Raw genomic sequence first — 21,175 nt, 5'->3', positions numbered from 1 at the left:
CAGCATTCCTTCGAATGGCTACTGTGCCATAGGAAGCCCTTTGGACCCTGGGCCTTTAGGCTCCATGAAAACCTGTCCCACTGAAACCAAATGCAAAACATGCATGGATATAAATGGGGCATGTACCCTCCAAGGGTTGCATGGGTACAGCCAGTATTCCTCTGTGGCTGAACGCTGGGTACCAGTTCGCTGGCCCAGTGCCTATAAGCTTTAGCTTTCAGGCATTCTTAAAGAGTTTATTTTAAAGATTTTATTCTAGGTAAAGGATATGACAGTCCTTATAGTATTCTTTATAAATATTCATATTGCTAATTCCCTGACCTAATGTCAAAAGCATAAATCTGGTTGCTTAATACATCCAGTATACATGTTTTTTTGCTTCGCAGTTTGCTAGTATTATTTCCACCCTCTTCTCCTTCATCATTTTGTGTAATAATCAGACAACAAGTTATACAATTCTAGCTTGCTAAACCCCGACTAAATAAAGTCTTAATAGATTCATGCTGCAAGTCTAAATGCAGATCCTGCAATTTTCTTCATACCTGCAATCCTTTAATTTTTTCAGAAGGGAAAGGTACTTTTCTCTTAATAAAAGCCATTATGAATATAGATGAAAAATTTAATTTTTTTTTTTTTTAACTTTTATTAACACAAAGATGCATGTAAAGACATATGCAAAACAAAAACTTGTTAAAAAGCATTTTGTTCTCAGAAATCTTCTCTGGGATTATCTTACCTATTAATAGTGCCTCTTTCTCTGATTTTAGACCTGGGCTTCGTTTCTCTGAATTTTTTTCTCTGTCTTGGTTGACCAATGCTACTGTCAATACATTGATTTCCTATAAAGTTTAAAAAACAAAACAGGTGGTCATGTAGTTTTCATTTGCTTCAATTAAACCTGCCTGCTTCTTTTCAACTCTACAAAAAAAGGTCATTACTTTAATTCACATCTAAAGACAAGACAATTATAAATAATTGATTTGTTTGCAGAATATTAAGACACTTTTGAAGTACCTATACACCAAGAGCTGCCAAGAGAAATTTTGCTTGTGGAATAAGTAATAACTTTGTTGCTAGTGCTTCTTCATTATAACAGCTTGAAAGATGAGCCATAAAGTGTGGGGATGGTCAAAACCCTCACATTTTCCACCTATTAAAGCTGTAAACAAAGACTGCCTCCAGGGAACATGGATAGAAACAATCAGCTACAGCTGTAAGAGTAAATTCCCTAGTCTCTAGCAATGTTTCTAGCTACTAGAGCACAATCACCTACCCTGTTACACCCTGCAACCAGTGTCTGGCATGGTGTTGGCCCCTGTCCCAAACAGTTTCTGGCACATTTTGGGGATCAGCACATTTCAGGGACTATATCTAACAGGCAGTTTACATACAGCTACCTTGTTTTGAGGAGTTAAAGAGAGCCAGCCTTAAGGGTAAATGAGTCAAGGCTCCTCCTTTGAGCTCCTTTCTCTGCAATCAGGTGACCTGAACCATCCAAACCTCAGTCAAGCTACCATGTTAGATGCCCCATCAGAAGTACCCAGGCAGTTGTGTGACACAGATTGCTTTTCTCCTGGGTATAGGTGAAGTAAACAAATTATCTCCATTTCAGAGGCATGTAAGTGGCCTCAAAGTGCATTGCACAACATTCAAGCATATACATGGGCTGTTTCCATGGAGCAACTGATATGCAGGAACGCGTTCCTTGGTGAGTGACTCATGCTGCTGCATCTGCTCTGTGAAATGCTCAGCACTTCCATGCAAAACCTCGGAGGCAGAGAGTATGGAGCTGGAGATACGGCAGTGTGAGGTGGGACCGTGCAGGAACGGTGCTCTTGTTCTGGCTGGGGGAGTCAAGGTAAGCAGCTGGAGATTGCATGGGTCTGGGCAGCCTTAAATGCAAGAAAATTTGCACTATTCAGTGTAATGATGTGGCTCATCTAAAACAGTTACTTGGGGTGATGCCGAATTTTTGGCAAGCATTTTTGGCAATAAAACAGAGACACTGGGCTTCAGTCACTCTAGGGCATTCTGGAGGTGTGAATGATCTATGCTAAAAAAAGGCAAAACCTCCAAAATATGTCAAATGTGCCTCCTTATAGATGAGTCAAGTCTTCACAATCCGTGAGACAGGTAAAAAGAATCAGGCACTTCCTCATTCTCAATTAAAAAAAAAACCAAACCAAAACAACACCACAAAAATAACCTCCCAGTGATGTACTCTCTGCTCTTCACAGGCTGGCTCCAAGGAGCACCTGCCCCACACACAGGGCCTGATGTCTCAGATGCATCATGGGTTCAAAGGTTCCCTCGCGTTGCGAAAAGGGACAAGTTGCCGTGCGTCAGCTAAGAAACTGTACGTGAATTTGAGCGACATACGCACACAGGTGTATCCTTAGCCCCCAACAACAAAGGGCTCTGACAGACCTCAGCCCATAGTGAAGGAGGAGTGAGATGCACTGGGTCACCTCTGGTTTGCTGAAGTTGTAGTGGCCAACCCCGGCCACTCTGTGGGTGTATATCTCCTGGCCAGAGATCTAGGTGAAGTCGTGTACATGTAAGCTAGTCAGCCTACGCTGCCTTTTTAGTCAGTAGAAATGAAATAACTTTTTATTCATGTATTGTTTACGTTAGTTATTTACTTTAGGTTGAAATAAATGGGACCTTAGAAGGGCCTGTTTTATTTTCCTCATTGGCTGAAAAGGGAAACTTACAGCACAGACGTAGACACCTACGGGTAGGAGAGAGTCTTCAAGAGTTGCAGTGACCCCTTCTTAAAATAATGGTGTGGCTGAGCGCTCTGGCAGCTACATCACCGTGACACTAACTCTCCTGTAGTGTTGTAATGCACAGGGCACATTATAGCAGCAGGAGTGTGCTCTAAGCTGTCCAGTACTGCTGATTCCCCTCCTGATACAGCCAAAGGCTAATGCAAATACCCATCTACTGCTGGCCATGACATCTGAGAAAGAAAACTCAGGCAAGAAACAGAAATAAGAGAAGTGTTCGTGTGAAGTTCTCCATCAGGGCAGTAATGGCAAGGGGGTTACAGATCAGAAGAACAGAGCTGGATGACAGATTTCATGATATTGCAGCAGAAGAGCAGAGCAGCATATGCCACCAGAGCTTGTATAGGTTAAGATGTAACTTTTGACTCCATCACTGAGAGAAAAGCAGTCTAAAAATAACAATTCCAGAGAGGGGAAGGAGAGAGCAGAGATGTGTATTTGATATAACAGGCCCCAAACACAGCACACCAGCAGTTTCAGATGGGATTAGAAGTTTTGTCAAGCAGTGATGCAGAGAAAGAAACTATATTCCCATTGGGAGCAACGAACAGATGGATCCTCATTTAATGCCTAGATTTGAGTCTGTGCAGAACATTTTGTATGATTTATAGGACAGTGTAAACGGATGCTTAAGGAAGTCACATCAAGTCTTCCTTAACTGTGTGTTGGTACAGAGGATAAAAGAGTAAAAAATCGGTTATGGGGGAGCCTGAGGAAACTGAGAGTGGCAAATATAGCTACTCAGCAAAGCCCTGGCTTTAGCAGAACGTTGCAGATTCTCGAAGGTTTGAAAAGGAGAGATTTCTGCCCTCCAAAACTGCCTGCCTCACAGAAGATGAAAAATTAGACAACTCTGATGTATTCAGCTGCCAAAATAAGCTCGCACAAGCCATGAGAAAATCTAGGGGGAGCATGGTCACATAAAGGACTCAAGGTTGCTAGAAATTAATAGTGATCTAATAGAAAAGGGCATAATTGAGTCTAAAAAATGGAACCCAGAAACCAGGCTAATTATAGTGTAAGAGAAAACCTTAAGTATCTGACTACACACTGCAGATACAAATCTGGTACCTGTGAAGCCTCTACAACAAATCCTCACGCAGTTAATTTGCATATTTTTAGAAGCAGTACTTATGCCAACCCACAGAAACAAGACTTTTAAGAGTACAAAGGTGAATGAGGCAATAAGTAATTGGAAACAAACAGTTAGGTCACCTCTGTGACATGAGGAAAAGCTACTGATCACCAGATGCCTGAGGAAAATTGTTTAATATATATTACATTACAGTATTTCCTTTCTTTCCTGGAGACCATCCTTTATTTGGCAAATTATATTTTCTAAGGCCCTAAGCAGTCTCCTTCAGCAGGTTTCATTATAAAAGGAATATTTTGCTACCATCTGTCAGTTACTGCATTAAAGGACAAGAACACAGCTGAGCATGTGCAAAACCAGTACTTATTAGAAGCAAACTGACCTTGCAAAAACTAAATAAAGTATGTGCAAGGCTTAATCCAGGTTAAATCACACCTGGACATCATTAAGGACTTGACCTTATTCATTACTCACAAATAACATCAGGTGTTGGAGAACATGGAGCCTCAATTCGATGATGGCAGCTCCAGAGCTGCTCAGCATGAATGCAACCGTTCTGTGTGATGCTCTCACCATTGCCAGCTTGGAGCTTTTCCCTGCAAATGACTCTGCCACCCTTCATCAGATGATGAAAAGACATGGATTTCCCTCATGTACTTGACAAAACCTGTGAGCTTGCAGACAACCTTTGGGACCAGCATTTTGATTTGGGGCTTCTGGGAAAGAGAGACTCTTCCTGGAAAACTTTCAGAAAGACTTGCCGGATGAAACAGAGGATGGCATAGTAACAATTTTATCATGCAGACTATTCAGTTCCACAGACAGACCTCTGACACCACCACTGCCACAGTGCTGATGGCTGTGGAGAATTGTACATGGCTGTTCTCGCACATGGATGTAGCCATATCCTGGCCATAAGGTGGGAAAGAGGCTGGGTTTGTGTCATTCTCTCATGTACCCTGGCTTCTTTTGGAAGCAAATGCAAAAGGCATGGGCAAGTGGAATGTTCCAAAAGGTGCCTGGTCTCACTGTACACCATGGTGCTCTACAGAGTGGCTAGGCTCCACGCTGTAGACACAGCAAAGAGGAGTGTGACTCCTGAGAGAGCTGCATATGCCAGGGAGAGACACCGGAGCCCTGAAGAGTGGAAGAGATGTGGTGACTTTCTGCAGGTGATAGTTGCAGGTACTGCAAGAGCAAAGGCTAGCTCTGTACTCCAGGGGGACTAGTAGATCAGAAAGACACAGATATTTAGGCTGGATGACTTGGGTCTTTCAGTCCTCCATTGTCTTCTTTTTTCCCCCTGTAGGACAGTATGATAATAAATAAAAATTTCTCAATCCAGACATTACGCATCATCTACAAGCCAGACTTGCATCAGTGCAAAAAAGGCAAACAGAATATAAAATGTCTGCTCTTGCCTGGGGCTTCTCTCTTTAGTGAAAAGGGTTCTCTTTAGCCTAAAAAGTACTGTGATTCTGAAAATATATGCTTTCCAGCATCCCTAAAAATGGGAGGAATGAGGACTTGCTATTCCCCATAAATACTGGCCAAGAGCTGAGCAGGGCTTGAACAGTAGCTGCCCTACCTGGAGACTACTCCTTCCACAGTTCCTTATCACCCGTTGTTCAGGACTGTGTTTGAAAGGTAGAACGTGGGATTTAATGAATGTGACATTAAAGACACCTGGCATGTGATCAGGATGCAAAGGACAAATATCCAAAGAGCTGAAATACTCCCTCTGCTATCTGGGTAATCCAAATATTTGATGATTACCTTTCAATCTAGGGGGAATGGTGACCGCTTGCATATTATATTCAAAGACCTCACTTCCTTTTTTTTTAATATACGGTATTCTGCAGAATTTTGTGGTGAGGGGGTAAAAATAATATTATACTTTCTAAAAGACACAGTAAAAAAAAAAAAATCCTACCAGACTCTGGAGTAGTTTGCAGGATATGTTGGCATTTGTACTATATGTACAAAGCTAATTGTCTGAGGCATTAAAACAGTAACAGAAGGAGGAAAGACTAGATGTTGGACACAGCAGGCATATGACAGAGCAACTGCTGAATGTTGTTAGATGTAAGAGATACACCACACTCTCATCAGCCAGGGGATTTATGAGAGAAAACGAGTAGGAGGAGAAAAAACTATATATCTGAAACATAAGCAAAAATCTTGCAGGCTATTAACAGCAGGACAGAGAGATGCTGTAAGCTTGAAAAGAAAAGGCAATTTTATGATTTTGATAGAAGAAATTACCATTCACATGTAATACCAAATCTACAGCCCTTAGGCTCTTGAAAAGCATATGTGTACCTGTTCCAAGACCACAAAACTGGGCTTAGACTCCACATCTGCTTGCCCAAACTGCGTATTGACAGCCAGGCAGGTCTGACAGTTCTACTTGAAACATGGGTAGAAAATGGCCTGCAACATGAAGACCTCATGTTTTTAATTTTTTTTTCATTTACCTAGGGATCTCTTAAAATCTGGTATAGGTGTGTTTGCTTTGCTGGTCATTCTTTAAATGTACTTCAGACCCACATCTGAAAATTTAATCTTGGCGTTTTAACCTGAGTGGACCCTAATTCAATTCCCAATCAAGTGAATGGAGACTTTGCAATAGTTTCAATGCACGTCAAGCCAGGAATCTCAAAGGTATGGGGACAGGCAAGGTTGAGGTACATGACAACTTCCCACAGCTTAACAGGGTTGTCAGTTGAGAATGGGCTGCTGTCCTTGTCTCTGTTCTTACCTATGGTGAGTACAAAAATTATCCAACCCCGGTTGAGCTGAACTACAATGACAGAGCTTACTTAAGTTTAACTTAAATCAAATTTCCTTACAAATGTGAGTACACTCACAGTGATTGTGACACAGATGATCACAGAACCGAAAAATCGCTCAGGTGACCTTGGGAGGTCCCTAGTCCAACCTTCTGCTCAAAGCAGGAGCAGCTGCGGGGTCAGAGCTCATGGATGTGCAACAAGGAGTAATGGTCCAATGGCTGGATTGGATAAGCCTCAGCAGTTTCTCTGTAACATCCCAGTTCTGCACCCTTATGAAACAACATGTGGGACGTGTCATCAACGGATGTCCCCGTCCCCTGCAGATGGGATTTTCCAACCACCATTACTTGCTGCTTCCTCCTGAAACTTGTGATTAAAATCTTCTCTCCACAAGCACAAACAACAGAGGTACCATCACAGATGAGGAAAGCCTGATAACCTGATCAGAGAAAAGAGAATCCCCCGGTCCCAGGGCCCTCACAGAAAAGCATCAGCCCCAGGGCTTGAGCGTGACACACCTATCAAGACCAGTAAATGGAAATGCTCTCTGGATCACCTTACAGACTGAGGGGGGCAATGCCTATAGGGGTACAGGACTTACTATAGGATGTAGGGGAAGGTATATGTGTGTAAGTCTGAATATGTATTTCCCACTAATGAACCTTCATCCTGATCAGCCATAAAGCAGAGCAAGATGAGGCCATCAGTGCTGTTTGTGTTTATGAATGCTGAGTTTGTGTTGATCTGCGTGGCTGGCCATGTGTATATGTATGCATGTGATCCATGTGTTGTATACACGTGTGCTGTGGGCAATACGTGCTCAGCCTCGCTGCAGGTCGGTCGCATGGAGCTACGACCACCCTGCCTCTGTCAGGTTGCAGGATTCAGCAACTTCTGACAGCAGCAATGCTTAGTTTGGGCCAAATGGATTTATTCTTCCTTTTGGAGCCTGTTTCCCTACCTGGGCTGCTATGGCACTGTGCTGTGATGTGTGGAAATGTGGTTGAGTGTTTGAACTCTGAAAGTACTTCAAAATTCTCCAGGAACGTGGTGTATGTTACACAGCCCTTCTTTCAGCATGTCCTCTCACAGTGAATGTTTTTGACTCTCTGTTGACTACTCCTCTATTAATACCTTAATGATTAGAAAATTGCTCACAATCTTTGATTAATATAATTCTTTTATTGCTAAAAATGCATTGATCTTTTCCTAGCAAATTAACTACTTCCTAATAATCTTATATTTTGCACAGTCCTGATTCCTCACATCCTAATAGTTGATTTTAGTAAGGTGGTTGACATTAAGTGGCCTTGCTGACACACTGCCTATATGTAGACATCTTGGCCTTTTCTATGTGTACTGGGATAACACAGTTTACAGCAACAAATTACAGTATTGCATCACATATAAAAAGAACAAGGCAAGGAATAAGGCATCCAACCGTCTGCCCAAAACCAGAGCTCTCCCAAGCAGCCTGTGTTATTTTTAGAGTTAGTACCAGGTCACTGTTACAGTTAAAACCCCCTTGTTTTTCAGTGTTGTTTTTTCCCAGAGTCTCAAAAGATCCTTCTCCTTCTATTAGCTACCTAGTGATGCAGAAGTACGTACTGGCCATATTCTACACTGCTGGTGAATGTTGTGACAGTTTTTGTTTGTGACTGCTCTATCATTAGAAATGATACAGGCCAGGTGTCACCTTTTCATTCAGATCAAGCCTAAACTTTATCACTTATTTCGTGCTATGCAAGAAACCAGTGTTGGTTTTGTAAGCCACAGCGCATTGTAATTACTTTTAAAATACACTAATACAGAGATTTACTTTTACAGCACGCTAATAGAGAATTTACCAGAACCATAAATTTAAAAGTGCACTGATGTTAACAAATAAACAGTTGACAACTGGGTTGAAAAATTATCTGACATTAAAATTATAGGAACAAAAATGAAGAAAAATTAGAACAACGAATATAAGACCTAGCAAACAAAGCACTTCACACACACCTCTATGCATCCAAGATTAGTTTGCCTGATTTATCCTACATGATAGAAGTGTTTTCAGGAGTGAAGATTAATTGTATTATGGTGCTCTTGACATCCTATTTTTCCAATCCATTTGCCAGAGAGATGCTTTTAACTTTTTCATTACAAACCTTTTACTATTATAACTTTCACCTGCTGAGTTTAGGCAACTAGCAATAATCCGAAAATGCTTTTCTCGTTGAAACTATCTCTTTATATTGTTCTCATTGTATTTGAGCACATCTATTTTATGGGAATGTACATATGCAAAATACGGATGACTAATATTGCTTCATGCTTATTTTCAAAAGTATGATCAGGTTGCTTCATTTTCTAAAGCTGGATTTATGTGTAGGTTCCTGATGACTTAACACAGATGTTTTATATCATGTGAAGGTGGTTGTTTTGCAAGGGAAAAGGTAATTGTCATTTTGAAAATTGTCATTGCAGCAAACCAATGGTTGGCTGAACGAAAGCATTGCCTACCCACCAGCTCTGCTGAAGTGATTGTAGGAGGGGATACTTCATGTTTGCTTGAGACTGAGAAAGTGTGAAAGTCCTTCCAAATGGACTTTAAGACAAATACTGCTCTAGCAATATCCTCCAGGATGATGTGCTTCTAAAAAAAAATTCTGGTGGGAGAACAAAAAGGCAATTCTTTTCCCTTCTGGGATGTGTAGAATTGTTTTGAAAATGTCTTTGTTGAAATAAAAGGAAGTAATTGGGGGAAAAAACAACCTTAAATGTTTTATGAGAGTGAATGTCTTTCAGCAAGGATTTTGTTTTGAAAGATACCAATTTTAAGTATCTGAAAACTCGGGGCAACCCCCATCTTCACAGGAATCTCCACATCTGAATATATGAAAAGCACTTGAAACAAACATTTTGGAGCTCTCATTCCTTAGGTTTGGATCTTGATTAGGATCATGAACTCTTCTTTCAAGGGGATAATAAAGTTCCTTTCTCTCCTCTGTCACTTTTTCCTGCCTTTCGTCTTGAAGTACTTTAGAGGGTTGGGGGTGTGTGAATGTGATGTACAAACCCCAAGACTGCAGTAGCAGGCTTGTGGCAGAAGCAGAGGTGGCCCGTCATCCTTCAGGTGGTTGTGGGGGAGGCTGAGTGCTCTGACAATCCAATCTGCCTTGTACACTGTGTGGGTTAAGCACACAGCTGCATATGTATAAGGCTGAATGTTATTCCTCACTAGAAATGATGGGATGACTCCTGTATATGTGTGCAGTATAAATATTCAGGGAAAATGCTTTGGGATGAAAGGCTGCACATAATGATCAGATATTATTAAAATGTCAGGTAGCTCTGGGCATTGAAGAACTGTCTCCCTGTGGAGATCATGAAATTTAAAGTTAAAAAACTTTTTGTGATTTGTTGAGTGGGTGGCTGAATGGGTTTTATCATTGTGTCTCAGAGTTCTCCCTTCTCCTCCCTCAGATGATGGGAATTCACTCCAGTCAAAAGCCAAGTTACAATGCCACTTTGGCACTTCTAATTAAGGACAAGGGAAGTGATACGATTTCTTGCTGCACATTAACAAAGGGGTTATTGCTACAGCCCAGATCTGCTTCAGGTAGCACAGTCCGTGTCAGAATATACCTCTGGTCTGCTGTAGCCATTTGGACTTTGTAGGGTTAGATCGTGGCTGAAACCACAGGGACTGTGATTGAGCCAGCAGAGAGATCTGCACCATGCTAATGAAACTCTATAGCTGTCCTCTAATGTGCTGAATGAGGGCTGGGGTGGCAAAGTGGGGACCTCAGGGGGACTTGATCTATCCATGTTTAAGAACTTCTGAAGGTTGAGCAGCCTCTTTGACAACATGATCCTAAATAGCCAGTTAAACTTGTGTTATTTTTCAGGCCTCATGGCATTAAATTAATGAGGTGGTCATTCCTCATGCCTGACGTGGCAAGTAGGAAAGCTGCTAATCTGCGAACGGTCATAGCTGCTAGAATTTATCATACTCCACATGCCTTAAATTGAAGGAAATGAGAACAAATGAGTGATGGTAGGGCTACAAATAAACACCTGGAATGGAAAAGGCAGGGAGTAGAGAGGCACACCCACTCCTCACCCGCTGGTCCTGGTCCCACCAGGACAGAAGAACCTGAATACAGACAGTACATGGGTGTCTGTATTCCTCAGGGTCTTTACACCTCGCTCCAGTCAGGGTCCAGGGTTCTTGCACCTTCTTCTAACAACATAACACACCTACGATGAGAAACCAAACCTCACACGTGTCTCATCAAGGGGCTATACTCATCCTTGCACTGCACCATTAATCTTTCTTGTTCTCTTTAGACAACTAACCTTGTTTGTTAAATGAACTAGATGCCCAAATACAATCTTGCAAAGAGGAGCAGTGACAACAGAGGGGCTGGAGAGCACATGTAGTTCACGTTCTTCTCAGGAAATGCAGCTTTGAACCTTCTCAGGTGGAGGAGAGAAGCAAACCCCAACTTCTGTCATCCCCAGCAAGGGACGTAACCCTTGAGCTCTTGGGTACTGCAAGGCTGCCAGCAACCTCTCCCTACCCTCAAACGCACCCAGCTGTCATCACCTCACTTTTTGCAGCACCCATCTGCTCCCTTATGCTCCTGAAATGCCTGCTGCAAGGCCAGAGGACCCCAGCCAAGCCAAGGCTGCTACTCCCTGCCTCATGTCAGTTTGTGGAGGTTGAGGTTCACAGCTTACGAGTCCCAGGAACCCAGAAAGCTCAGGTAGAAAAGAAACACACATTTCCTGATGTCTGCAAGCCCTACACTGGGGTTTTCTGGCCTATAACTTAGGGCCAAATTGCTTTTATATTAGTCACGTAGAGCACGTTATTTTTATCATAAGCCTGTGTTCTTCTGCAAAGAGCAAGTCTTTTGAAAGGGGATTAGCCAGGAAATGGCTGTTGCACTCACAAGGGAGTGAAGCAAAAGCATCAGCAATCACTTGGGATCTTCATCAATAAAAGCAGCCAACTTTTGTCCCATACTCCCAAACCACTGGGATGATTTGAGCAGGCCTTGCGCTCTTCTAGCTCCTTCTCCTCTCCCTGTGTTCAAAGGACCTTTTCATCTCCCCTGGCTTGATATGGAGCAGTCACACAGCACCGAGGTGCCCCATCCTAGTGTGTACTAACACATACACTGACATGGGACGTTCACAGCAGGTACCCTTGGAAAAATCTTCTATTAAAGGTTTGCATAATGGAATGGAATAAGAATGGAACTCAGAATTTGATGGAATTACATACTTCTCCAAAAGTTGAATGGGGTTTGCTTTTTAAATCTTTGCCCGGTTTGTTGCAAATATGAGCCTCGATTAAGAGCTGTCTTTACTTGTCTTTGGTAAAGATCATCAGTGATTAACCACACTATGTGAAAAGAGAACACTAAGGTGTAGTTAGGAATAGAATCACTTTCAGTGTAGCGTAAAGTGAGCAATTTAGTAAAACAGTTGAAATACTTCACCCTGGGTATACTCCTCCTCAGAACCAGGATTCATCTGGTAACTGCTTGAAAACCGAATACAGAGGGGAAAAAATTAAAGGAAGAATCAGCAGCAAATGTAAGATGCTTGGATGAACTTGATAAATGCTCTGGTAACAGCTTCAAGCATTCAAATGGAAAAATGTATCCCTACTTAATATTATTGATTTCACGTCTGGAGAAAAACCCACAGAATATTGTGTCCAAGCTGCTGGAGTTGCTAACTGGAGGCAGACAGATGAATGAGGTCAAAGCCATTACTTTGTTCAAACAATGAAACTCAAACAGAGCAAAAAGCTGGTAAAAAAAGTTGTGGTGAAATCAGTTTCACTCTCTGAAATATATTAATTTGATTATACCTTGGTGATAATGAAGCCACCCTAGAGACTTTCGGTGAAATCCTGGCTTTTTAACCTGATGGGAATTTAATTATTGACTTCAACAGAGTCAGGACTTTACCATGAGATTGCAATCTGGGCATTCAAAATGCTTCTGCAACCACGATCCATCTTGCTTTGGTCTGAACTTGGAGGACTGATACTCCTGACTACCATTCTATGGCACTTTTACAAAGGATAGGAGTTACTCACAGGAGCTACCTTCCATCTGAGGAAGGCAGATAGCCATCAGGGGAGAGCACCAAACTCCCGGAAAAAGATCACTGCATACTTCTAAAATGAGGCTTGTGTAAAAAGTCTCCCTTTCTCTGTTAACAATGGATGGACAGCATGGATGTTAAACTTCCCACCTCCAAAATAGGGATATATTCACCAAGGCTATATAACTATGCATGCCTGTGCCCTGTGTATACTGAACTCAGCAGTAAGCAAAAGGACATCTTTGATCAAAACACAGAATTAACCTATATACAAGAGGCTTCACAGAAAGCCACTGCACTCAGAGAAACAGCAGAAGAATAAATTGCCTTTATAGAGTTAGACACCAAACATTTGATTAGCATTTTCAGTTTGCAAAATGCTCTTTATTGGAGCACACTTCCCAGGCAAGATTTTTTTTTTTTTCACATTGGGACTAATCAGGTCCCAAGAATCTGGGAACATCCTGCAAGAGGATTATCTCTGAAATGATAATTGTCCATTGGCCATTATTTTCTCTTAAGACAGAGATGTGAATTAAATTATCATTATATGCAGCAATAAAGAGGAAATTAAAGGGGGGTGGGGGGTGGGGAGCAGATTAGAAGCAAAAAGCAATCTTTTCCTGTGGGGCTGAAGGAAATGAATGCTCACTGACAGCACCTCTGGCAGTCCTGGGTGTTGAAGTCTCTGTTAACACCAGGCCAGGATCCTGGGCTCTATGTACTGCTTGAGCCTGACATTTGGCCTTTCCTGCCACAGAGTATAGCTGGGAAGCATCAACAGCCATAACAAATATTACTGCATGTACCTTGCAAGTCACTCATGAAACACCCTGATGACTTTACAGAGCCTTGTAAGATGATTTGCTTTCTGAAAATTACAGACGTACTGGCAACACACTAGAATTTCAGGTTTTTACCCTCTCCAGGTTTGTGTGTGAACTGCTATGGCATGAAAGGTAACATAGCAATTGCTCCAGCCTCTTAGTTAGCTGTGCTCAATTATTCTGCAAAAACAAAACAATAAAATGAAGAATGACTCCTTTATAGTTTTGGCACATTTCAGGAGGGATGTTTTTCTTTTTTCAAAGGTGTCCAGATACTTCTTTCCCTTTCAGGATGGTCCCACATAATGGAAATGTAGAAGGCATATACATTTTGAGCTGTTCAAGATGCCAAAGTGCTACTGTAGGTTTCCTTCCTGAGGAAGCATCTAAATAACTGATATGGCTCCTGGGTATGACAGAAAAGGCACACCAGGATAGGTCTAAGTATATATTTTGATCTGTATCTGCTTTTGCTAGGAAAAATATGACCAGTTTTTATTTTAAGAAACAATATTTTCTAATTTAAAATATGATGCAGACCAGTGTCATCAGCAGAAAGCCAGAGGACTGCAGGAAATAACCTTTTTAAGATTACAGTATGGGATTTCTTGATGTGTAGGCAATGTGCCTAAAGTTTCTACTGTCCTTTCTAGGAGCCTGATTTTCTGCAGAGTAAGTAATCTAAATATGCCATAGTGTGAAGATTAGATTGTGTGTTCAGCGTACAGACATATGTTGCCATTTTTCCTAACCAACACCTCCCACTATTGTTCTGCCTGTAAAGGTATTTCATTTGCTGAATTCAACCTGTCAACTGTAACAAATATGTCCTAATCCCATTATATGCATCACAGTTCACTAACAACCACGTAGGAGACACCAAGCCTTTTTCTCTTTGATCATCCCAGATTTTCATGCTGGCCAAAGGCAACAACCATGAAGTCTGCTGAGAATAGATGTGGAGAGACAACCTGCAAGGCACAACACCTGAGCACTACATATTTGATATAAATGACAATTGTTTAAAAGGTACCTCGACTTCCACTTTACAAAGTTCATTACTGTAGCAAATGCTTTAACAGCCATTCTTTCCCTCTATTTCTCTATTTCCATTTGTGCTGCTATGCCTTCTCTGATTTCATGGTGGCATAATTGTTGAATACATGGCTGCAACTGTGACTCAATAATTGTACCTGTCTGGTTTCCCTCTTCACCATTAATTTAAGTATTGACTTCTTTTCTTAGGAGTCTAATATTGCTCTGACATCATCATGGGAAGAGCTCATGGAAAAGAGGGGCTGAAAATAGTTTCTATCTTATGGAAAATGCAGGCATTTAAAGAATCCCTGCAATCACAAACTGGAACAAAGCATTACATTTTGAAAAATTTACCATTAATCAAAGATTCTGAAATATTTTGGTTTAGATATCTGGGAATGATGAAACACCCTCTTTACATGATTAAAATGTTTCATTTTAATGCTATTTCAACTATTATATTGTATAAAAATAATACTTTCAGGCCCTTCAGTTTTAGTCAGTTACATATAAGCCAGAATTATAAAAGTTGAAGCATTAAAATAATTTTCCTTTAAAACATTTCAATCTTGAAAAACACTGTTTCATCCACATTTTTTGGAGAGGAAGCAAGTTCCTTTAGAAAGTGTCTAAGTCTTACATTTCTAAACTCCTTTATGAAACCTGCAAGCAGCCATTGTACAAAGACAAGTTTTTAGGTGGTAACTGTGAGCATTTGAAGATCATGAGTGGATTAATGTCTTTATTTTGGTTTTCAAACAGGATTTTTCAAAGGGACAATGAGACGCTGTGCAGACAGGCTGCAATTGCAGATTTGTTGGAGCTATCAGACAATATTGAATGTCTCCTGTCCAAATGCTGAGAGCTATGAGGCTCTATTGACTTCACTGCGGAAACAGACCGCAATGAATGAGATTCAGGAAAGGATTAAAAAAGAGAGGACAACATCTCCTTATCACAAAACATTTCATAAAATTTGAGCCTTACATTCAGGTTTAAAATAAAACTGCTTTCCTGGCTGTGCCATTAGACACATCGACTAAAATAGATGTTAAACTGTATTAGTGTTCAGGCTGTTGCTAGTTCTGTTGGCTGGGACTAGGATATCGTATATAATCAGTTTTAATTTTCATATGTTTATGACAAAGAGCAAAGCTGCACGGTTTGGCTGACAAACATAGCAGGAAAGTTTTCCTTTTTTCTCTCTGCCCTTATCCGAATTGCTGTTTTGACTGCAATCATTACGGGAATAACAGGAGCATTTTTTTGGCAGCAGGTTTTAAAAAACATGACCTTAACAAGTCCTTTAACGATTTTGGACAAAATAATGACTCAATGAATTAATTTAGTCCTCTTGAGCAAATGAACTGTTTTCAAATTATACACATGTATATGAATCACTTCCCTCAGAGCTGAAATATGGCCAGACTTGCTCAGCTGCAAGGTGGCAGCCACAGAGACAAACGGTATAACTTTGTAGCTTGAGTAATCCTGGACAGGACACTAAGGCAAAGCATTTCTCTTGCAGTCGTTTCCATGGTATCTTTAACACCCACATGCAGCAACTAGGACATTGGTTGTTAAAGTCTCATCCAAATAAATCCTACAAAGTAAATTGCATGGAACCCAATTTATCTACCTCGAAATGAAGTTTGTAGGGATTTGAACCTGTGGCTTCAGGAAAAAAAACCAACCCACCAGTCACTTCAAACCTGATGTGCAAATCATTCAGCTATTCTGTCAGCTTTAAGACATAAATAGTAAATTTGAGACCATATGCATGCATATATATATACAGATAAAACTATACATGGATAGCTGTACCTACATTTGCCTGAGATTCATCATGCCCATTGATTTCTGCTAATTCCTTGGCGCTTTTTAACTGCAAAGAGTAAACAAAAACCAAAACAGAACAAAACAAGCACATTACTTAAGTATTTCACACAGTTATCTTTGATTTATTTGAAGGAGCATTTTATAAAGCTTCCAATGAGAAAAACAGATGGAGCATATAATTCTAATGAGTTCTTGCTCAAACCATTTTGAAACCAACATACTTTAGGCTTGATAGGTTGGCAAAAAAAAAAAAAGAAAATAATAAGATTGGGTCATTATTTTTTAAATAATAAGATTAGAAAGTAGTTTCAAGGCATAAAAAGTGTACAGAATTGGCACTCAAGAATAATAAATGATTTAATTTCCCATTCTCGTTGCTATTAATTTAAACTTTACAATATTTGCAAGTTGCCACTAGCTAAATAGTGTTTTGCTAATGATTAGTTTTGAATGATATATTTTGAGCTGTTTAAGATGCCAAAGTGCTACTGTAAGTTTCCTTCCTGAGGAAGCATGTAAATAACTGACATGGCTCCTGGGTATGACGGAAAAGGAGGTGAGGAGCAGAACAGTTCTTTTATTTAACCAGTGGCAGGAAGAACTGAGGAGACGTTGCCAATTTCAAATATCTCATCTGTACCAAACTTCTTTATTTTTATTCATCTTGAATTAGCTTTTGGAGGAAAATCCAAGATTACACTGGGGATTGTAAAATTCATTCCCAAGAGATTTAAGAAATGTTCTAGCTCATGTCTTGAGCCACAGTGAAACACTCCGTCGTTCATCCTGTGATTGAGCAAACACAGAAAGGAGGAGACACCGCAGCTCTCCTGAACCTATAAGCCATGGAGGCTGTACACTTAAATGAAGTGCCCAGAACCATTTACTCTTTAGTTAAAACTCTGAAGAGTCATGTTTTTATTCTAATTTAATTCAGAGTAGATATCTGGGTTGGGGGAGATGTGGAACAATAAAGATGGGGAACTTTCTTCTGCATTCTTTATTTTTGCCAAAGAAGATGGGGTTGGTGCAACTGTTGATGATATAACTCTGATCCTGAATGACAACAGTCCTAAAACCCAGGTGAAGTGGAACACTATTATGTTTCGATAAGGTTTCTGACTCAGAAGCGTTGGCAGACTATCACCCTAGGTGGTAGGTTACTTCCACCATCCTATTGCCATGTGGCAGCAACAGCTGAACTGCATGTGATTCAGCTCCCAGCTTCCCACAGTTTCCAATCTGACAGTTAAGGTAAGCAGGCCATGTTCTCTGCGTACCTTATTATACAGGGCTGTAAACCGCAGCAGGTCAGGAACTGCTGCTCAAGCCACTAAACCTGTCCTGATGGTGAAGGAAGGGGGCGGCAGTCCCTGATAAAGCAGTACAAAGGATAGCTGGGGACTGCAAACTCATCAGGTGTCCTGGTACGATTCACTGATGCTCATCCTTCAATACCCTCAAAAAGTCTGCAATTTATACTGACAGCAGGGTGATGCATTTCCAATGAATGCTACATGTTTTTCCTGCACTGAAAAAAACCAACCATCCTGTGAAACCACCTCTCTGTGAGGATGGCTGGTCGGAACAAGCCAAGATGGCTACTTGCAGCCAAGCACCAAAGTCAGGTATTTCTTCATCGCAGTGTGTCCGAAAGAGCCGTTTCCCGATTCTGCCAATTCTTCATTATAGAAATTCACCTCACGTGAGCAGTCCTGCAGAGTTCAGCTGAATTACTCATCTGAATAGGAGGTCAGGAGAGCACGCTCGGGTATGTAAAACTGCTCTGCACGCTAATGCCATGTCCTGAGAGCTCGAGAAGTGCTGTTCATTACTTACCTTTCGCCTTCCCTTTTCCAGGCTGATAAAGTGCTGTCACCCCTTGGTGACTGCTGGCTTCCTGGGCAATGCCCCACATGCATTCTGCTGGTGACATACCACTCCCCCGTGAGCCACACGTGTCTGATGGGAGAGTGGGCTCAGCCTCTAGCCTACATTGGTCTGGCAGGCTTTCACCCCACCATGGTTTCCCACCATCACTGCCCTGTCACTGCTCCAGCGTTTAATTGAACTGTAATGCAGACAGGATGCTTGAGCCTTTCCATCTCTATTGTTTGCCATGCTCTGTAAAGGATGCCAGAGCTCAGGCAAGAAGGTGCTAGCATGCACATCTACACTAGGACCACTGCAGTAGGAGGTGGAGGTGAACTGGTGGAGATAATGGTGGAAAACCTGAGGGTAGAAAGTGTACAACTGCATTCCCACAGGCTGAAGGGGTAAAACCCCTTTTTTTCCATTTTTTTCCATTTTTACCCATTTTTTCAAATTCAAATTTAAATTATATTCTTCTCTTTTCCTGAATAGTGAAATTTTGGAATAGGAACTTCAGAAAAATATACAATATTGGAAACCCAGGACTTGCCTTACTCCCTAGGGAGGCTCTGTTACAGGTCAGGGGCAAGTGTGATGTTACCAGCAGAAAACATGCTCAGGCAACACACTGAACTAGTGCCAGCAACAACCAAGGGCCTGCTTGAAAGGACATTAGAAGGGTTGAGGAGTCAGAAGACTTTGATATGTCTAATACCACAGTGGGCTAGGTCTGACTTAAACCACTGGGACTAAATCTGACAACGAGAGCTGGCGGCCACGGGCCAGATCTGATCCAGAAGCCTTTTGGCTATAGTAATGCAATATGGTGCACAAGCAAATGGGACCTTTCCCAGGAGGCCATCCCAGCCTGGATGCAGCTGGGTTGGTGCAACTGGATCAGGGCGAGATGTGCTGAGCCAGCAGATGTGCTCAGACACAGCTGTACTTCCCTGTGCAAGCATGCCCGTGGTGAGGCTGGGCTGGACCCCTCTGCCAGCTTGAGATGGAAAGGCAGATTTTACCAAATGTGTCAGAAAATCAAGCCATGGAGTTGAGGCAGGAGCCCGGTGCTATTTATTTTTGAAAGAAATGTTCATATTTACTTGACTCTGCTGGATGATTTTCAATACCCATTGTGGATAAAACACACAGATGAGCTGTGGTGCTTGTAAAGGAAAGCTGTGAGCCTTGGCAAGTGGGGGTCATTACTACTAGAGCTTCTGCTGTTCTGCAAAGTTTTGGAACTCATTCAGGGTTGCTGGAGAAGCACAGTGGCTGTGTAGCGCTCCTTAGGAATTCTGGCTACTTACAGTCTTGGCCTTAGGCATGTTTCAGAGCTAATTCTCAAGGGAAATGCAGATCCATCCTGCCTTTCTTCCAGCTACTGTTTCATCTGTCTGCCTAGCATGAGCGCACATTTGATTCGCAATTAGTAGGAGTCTGCAGAGATTCAGGAGTCTGCCCTGGTGGTCCCTGCTGGGGCCTTTCATTGTAAGATCTTCCTATATATTTTTGCAGCATTTAATTGCTACCAAGATATAAAATAACTTTGTGAAATTTCTTTTTTTTTATATTCATAGCGTTATACCTTGAATGTCATGTAAAAATGTAAATGAGATGCAATTAACTCAAGAGATCTGGTAGATTCTGTGTTTATAAAGATTCTGTCATTACTAAATCCATTCTTCCTCATGACATTTTGTGTAACACAGTCTTGCATCAGCTCTCATTTAGAAGGTTATCTTTCTAACCATAAGTGCTAAAAACATGTATCTGAGCATAAAATCTTCTTTTTTTCCCCGAATCTAAATTATTAGTTTCTAGAATATATTTGTCACTTGATATGTTCAGAGAAATGTTAGATGTGGAACAATGTCACAGTTTTCATGATGAGCATTAAAAAGTCTGAAATAGGCATAATTCACTTTTCCCAATATGTACATTAAATGTATAAATCTGTCTGCATACATATTCAGACATACATGCAGGAAAATCTTGAACATAAGAATAATCAGCATTTTGAATCTCTGCCATCTAAGCAATTCAGATCCCACACTCTTTAAACTGAAAATACTTCACTAAATATATGTATTGGGTTTGCATGGCAAGGTTTTGGTAGCAGAGAGGGCTACAGGGATGGCTTCTGTGAGAAGCTGCTGGAAGCTTCCTCTGTGTCTGATCTACTGCTGGCCATAGCCAAGCCAATCAGTGATGGTGGCATCACCTCTGGGATAACATGTTTAAGAAGGTGGAAAAAAACTGCTGTGCCACAGGAGAGGAGGGGAGTGAGAATATGTAAGAGGAACAACTGCTGTAGACACCAAGGTCAGTAGAGAAGGAGGGGCAGAAGGTGCTCCAGGCACCGGAGCAGAGAGAGATTCCCCAGCAGCCCGTGGTGCAGACCATGGTGAGGCCGGCTATGCCCCTGCAGCCTGGGGAAGACCCCACACCAGAGCAGGGGGATCCCCAAAGGAGGCTGTGACCCTGTGGGAAGCCCATGCTGAAGCAGGCTGCTCCTGAAGGATGGCACCCCATGGGAGGGACCCATGCTGGAGCAGTTTGTGAAGAACTGCAGTCCATGGGAAGGGTTTATGTTGGAGAAGTTCACGAAAGACTGTCTCCAGTGGGAGGGAGCCCACGCTGGAGCAGGGGCAGAGTGTGAGGAGTCCTCCCCTGAGGAGGAAGGAGCAGCAGAGACAGCGTGTGATGGACTGACCACAGCCTCCACTCCCCATCTCCCTGTGCTGCTGCAGGGGAGGAGGTAGAGAAATGGGGAGCAGAGCTGAGCCCGGGAAGAAGGGAGGGGTGGGG

At 41.8% G+C, this 21,175-nt stretch overlaps 1 protein-coding gene across 1 annotated transcript in view; it reads right to left on the bottom strand.

Annotated features, from left to right (window-relative positions):
• The window catches only part of LOC104516895 (ecto-NOX disulfide-thiol exchanger 1-like), a gene marked incomplete at its 5' end in the record, with an annotated part of 64,015 nt that overhangs the window by 6,431 nt on the left and 36,409 nt on the right, over positions 1-21,175 (bottom strand). Inside the window, 2 exons of the mRNA XM_010161388.1 lie at positions 737-839; positions 16,482-16,538. Of these exons, the coding sequence (XP_010159690.1) occupies positions 737-839; positions 16,482-16,538 (160 nt within the window). The remainder of the gene's footprint in view (positions 1-736; positions 840-16,481; positions 16,539-21,175) is intronic.

This window comes from Eurypyga helias, unplaced genomic scaffold (genome assembly GCF_000690775.1).
Source record: "Eurypyga helias isolate BGI_N326 unplaced genomic scaffold, ASM69077v1 scaffold11, whole genome shotgun sequence".
NCBI lineage: Eukaryota > Metazoa > Chordata > Aves > Eurypygiformes > Eurypygidae > Eurypyga > Eurypyga helias.
This window is presented reverse-complemented; position numbering and strand designations above follow the sequence as displayed.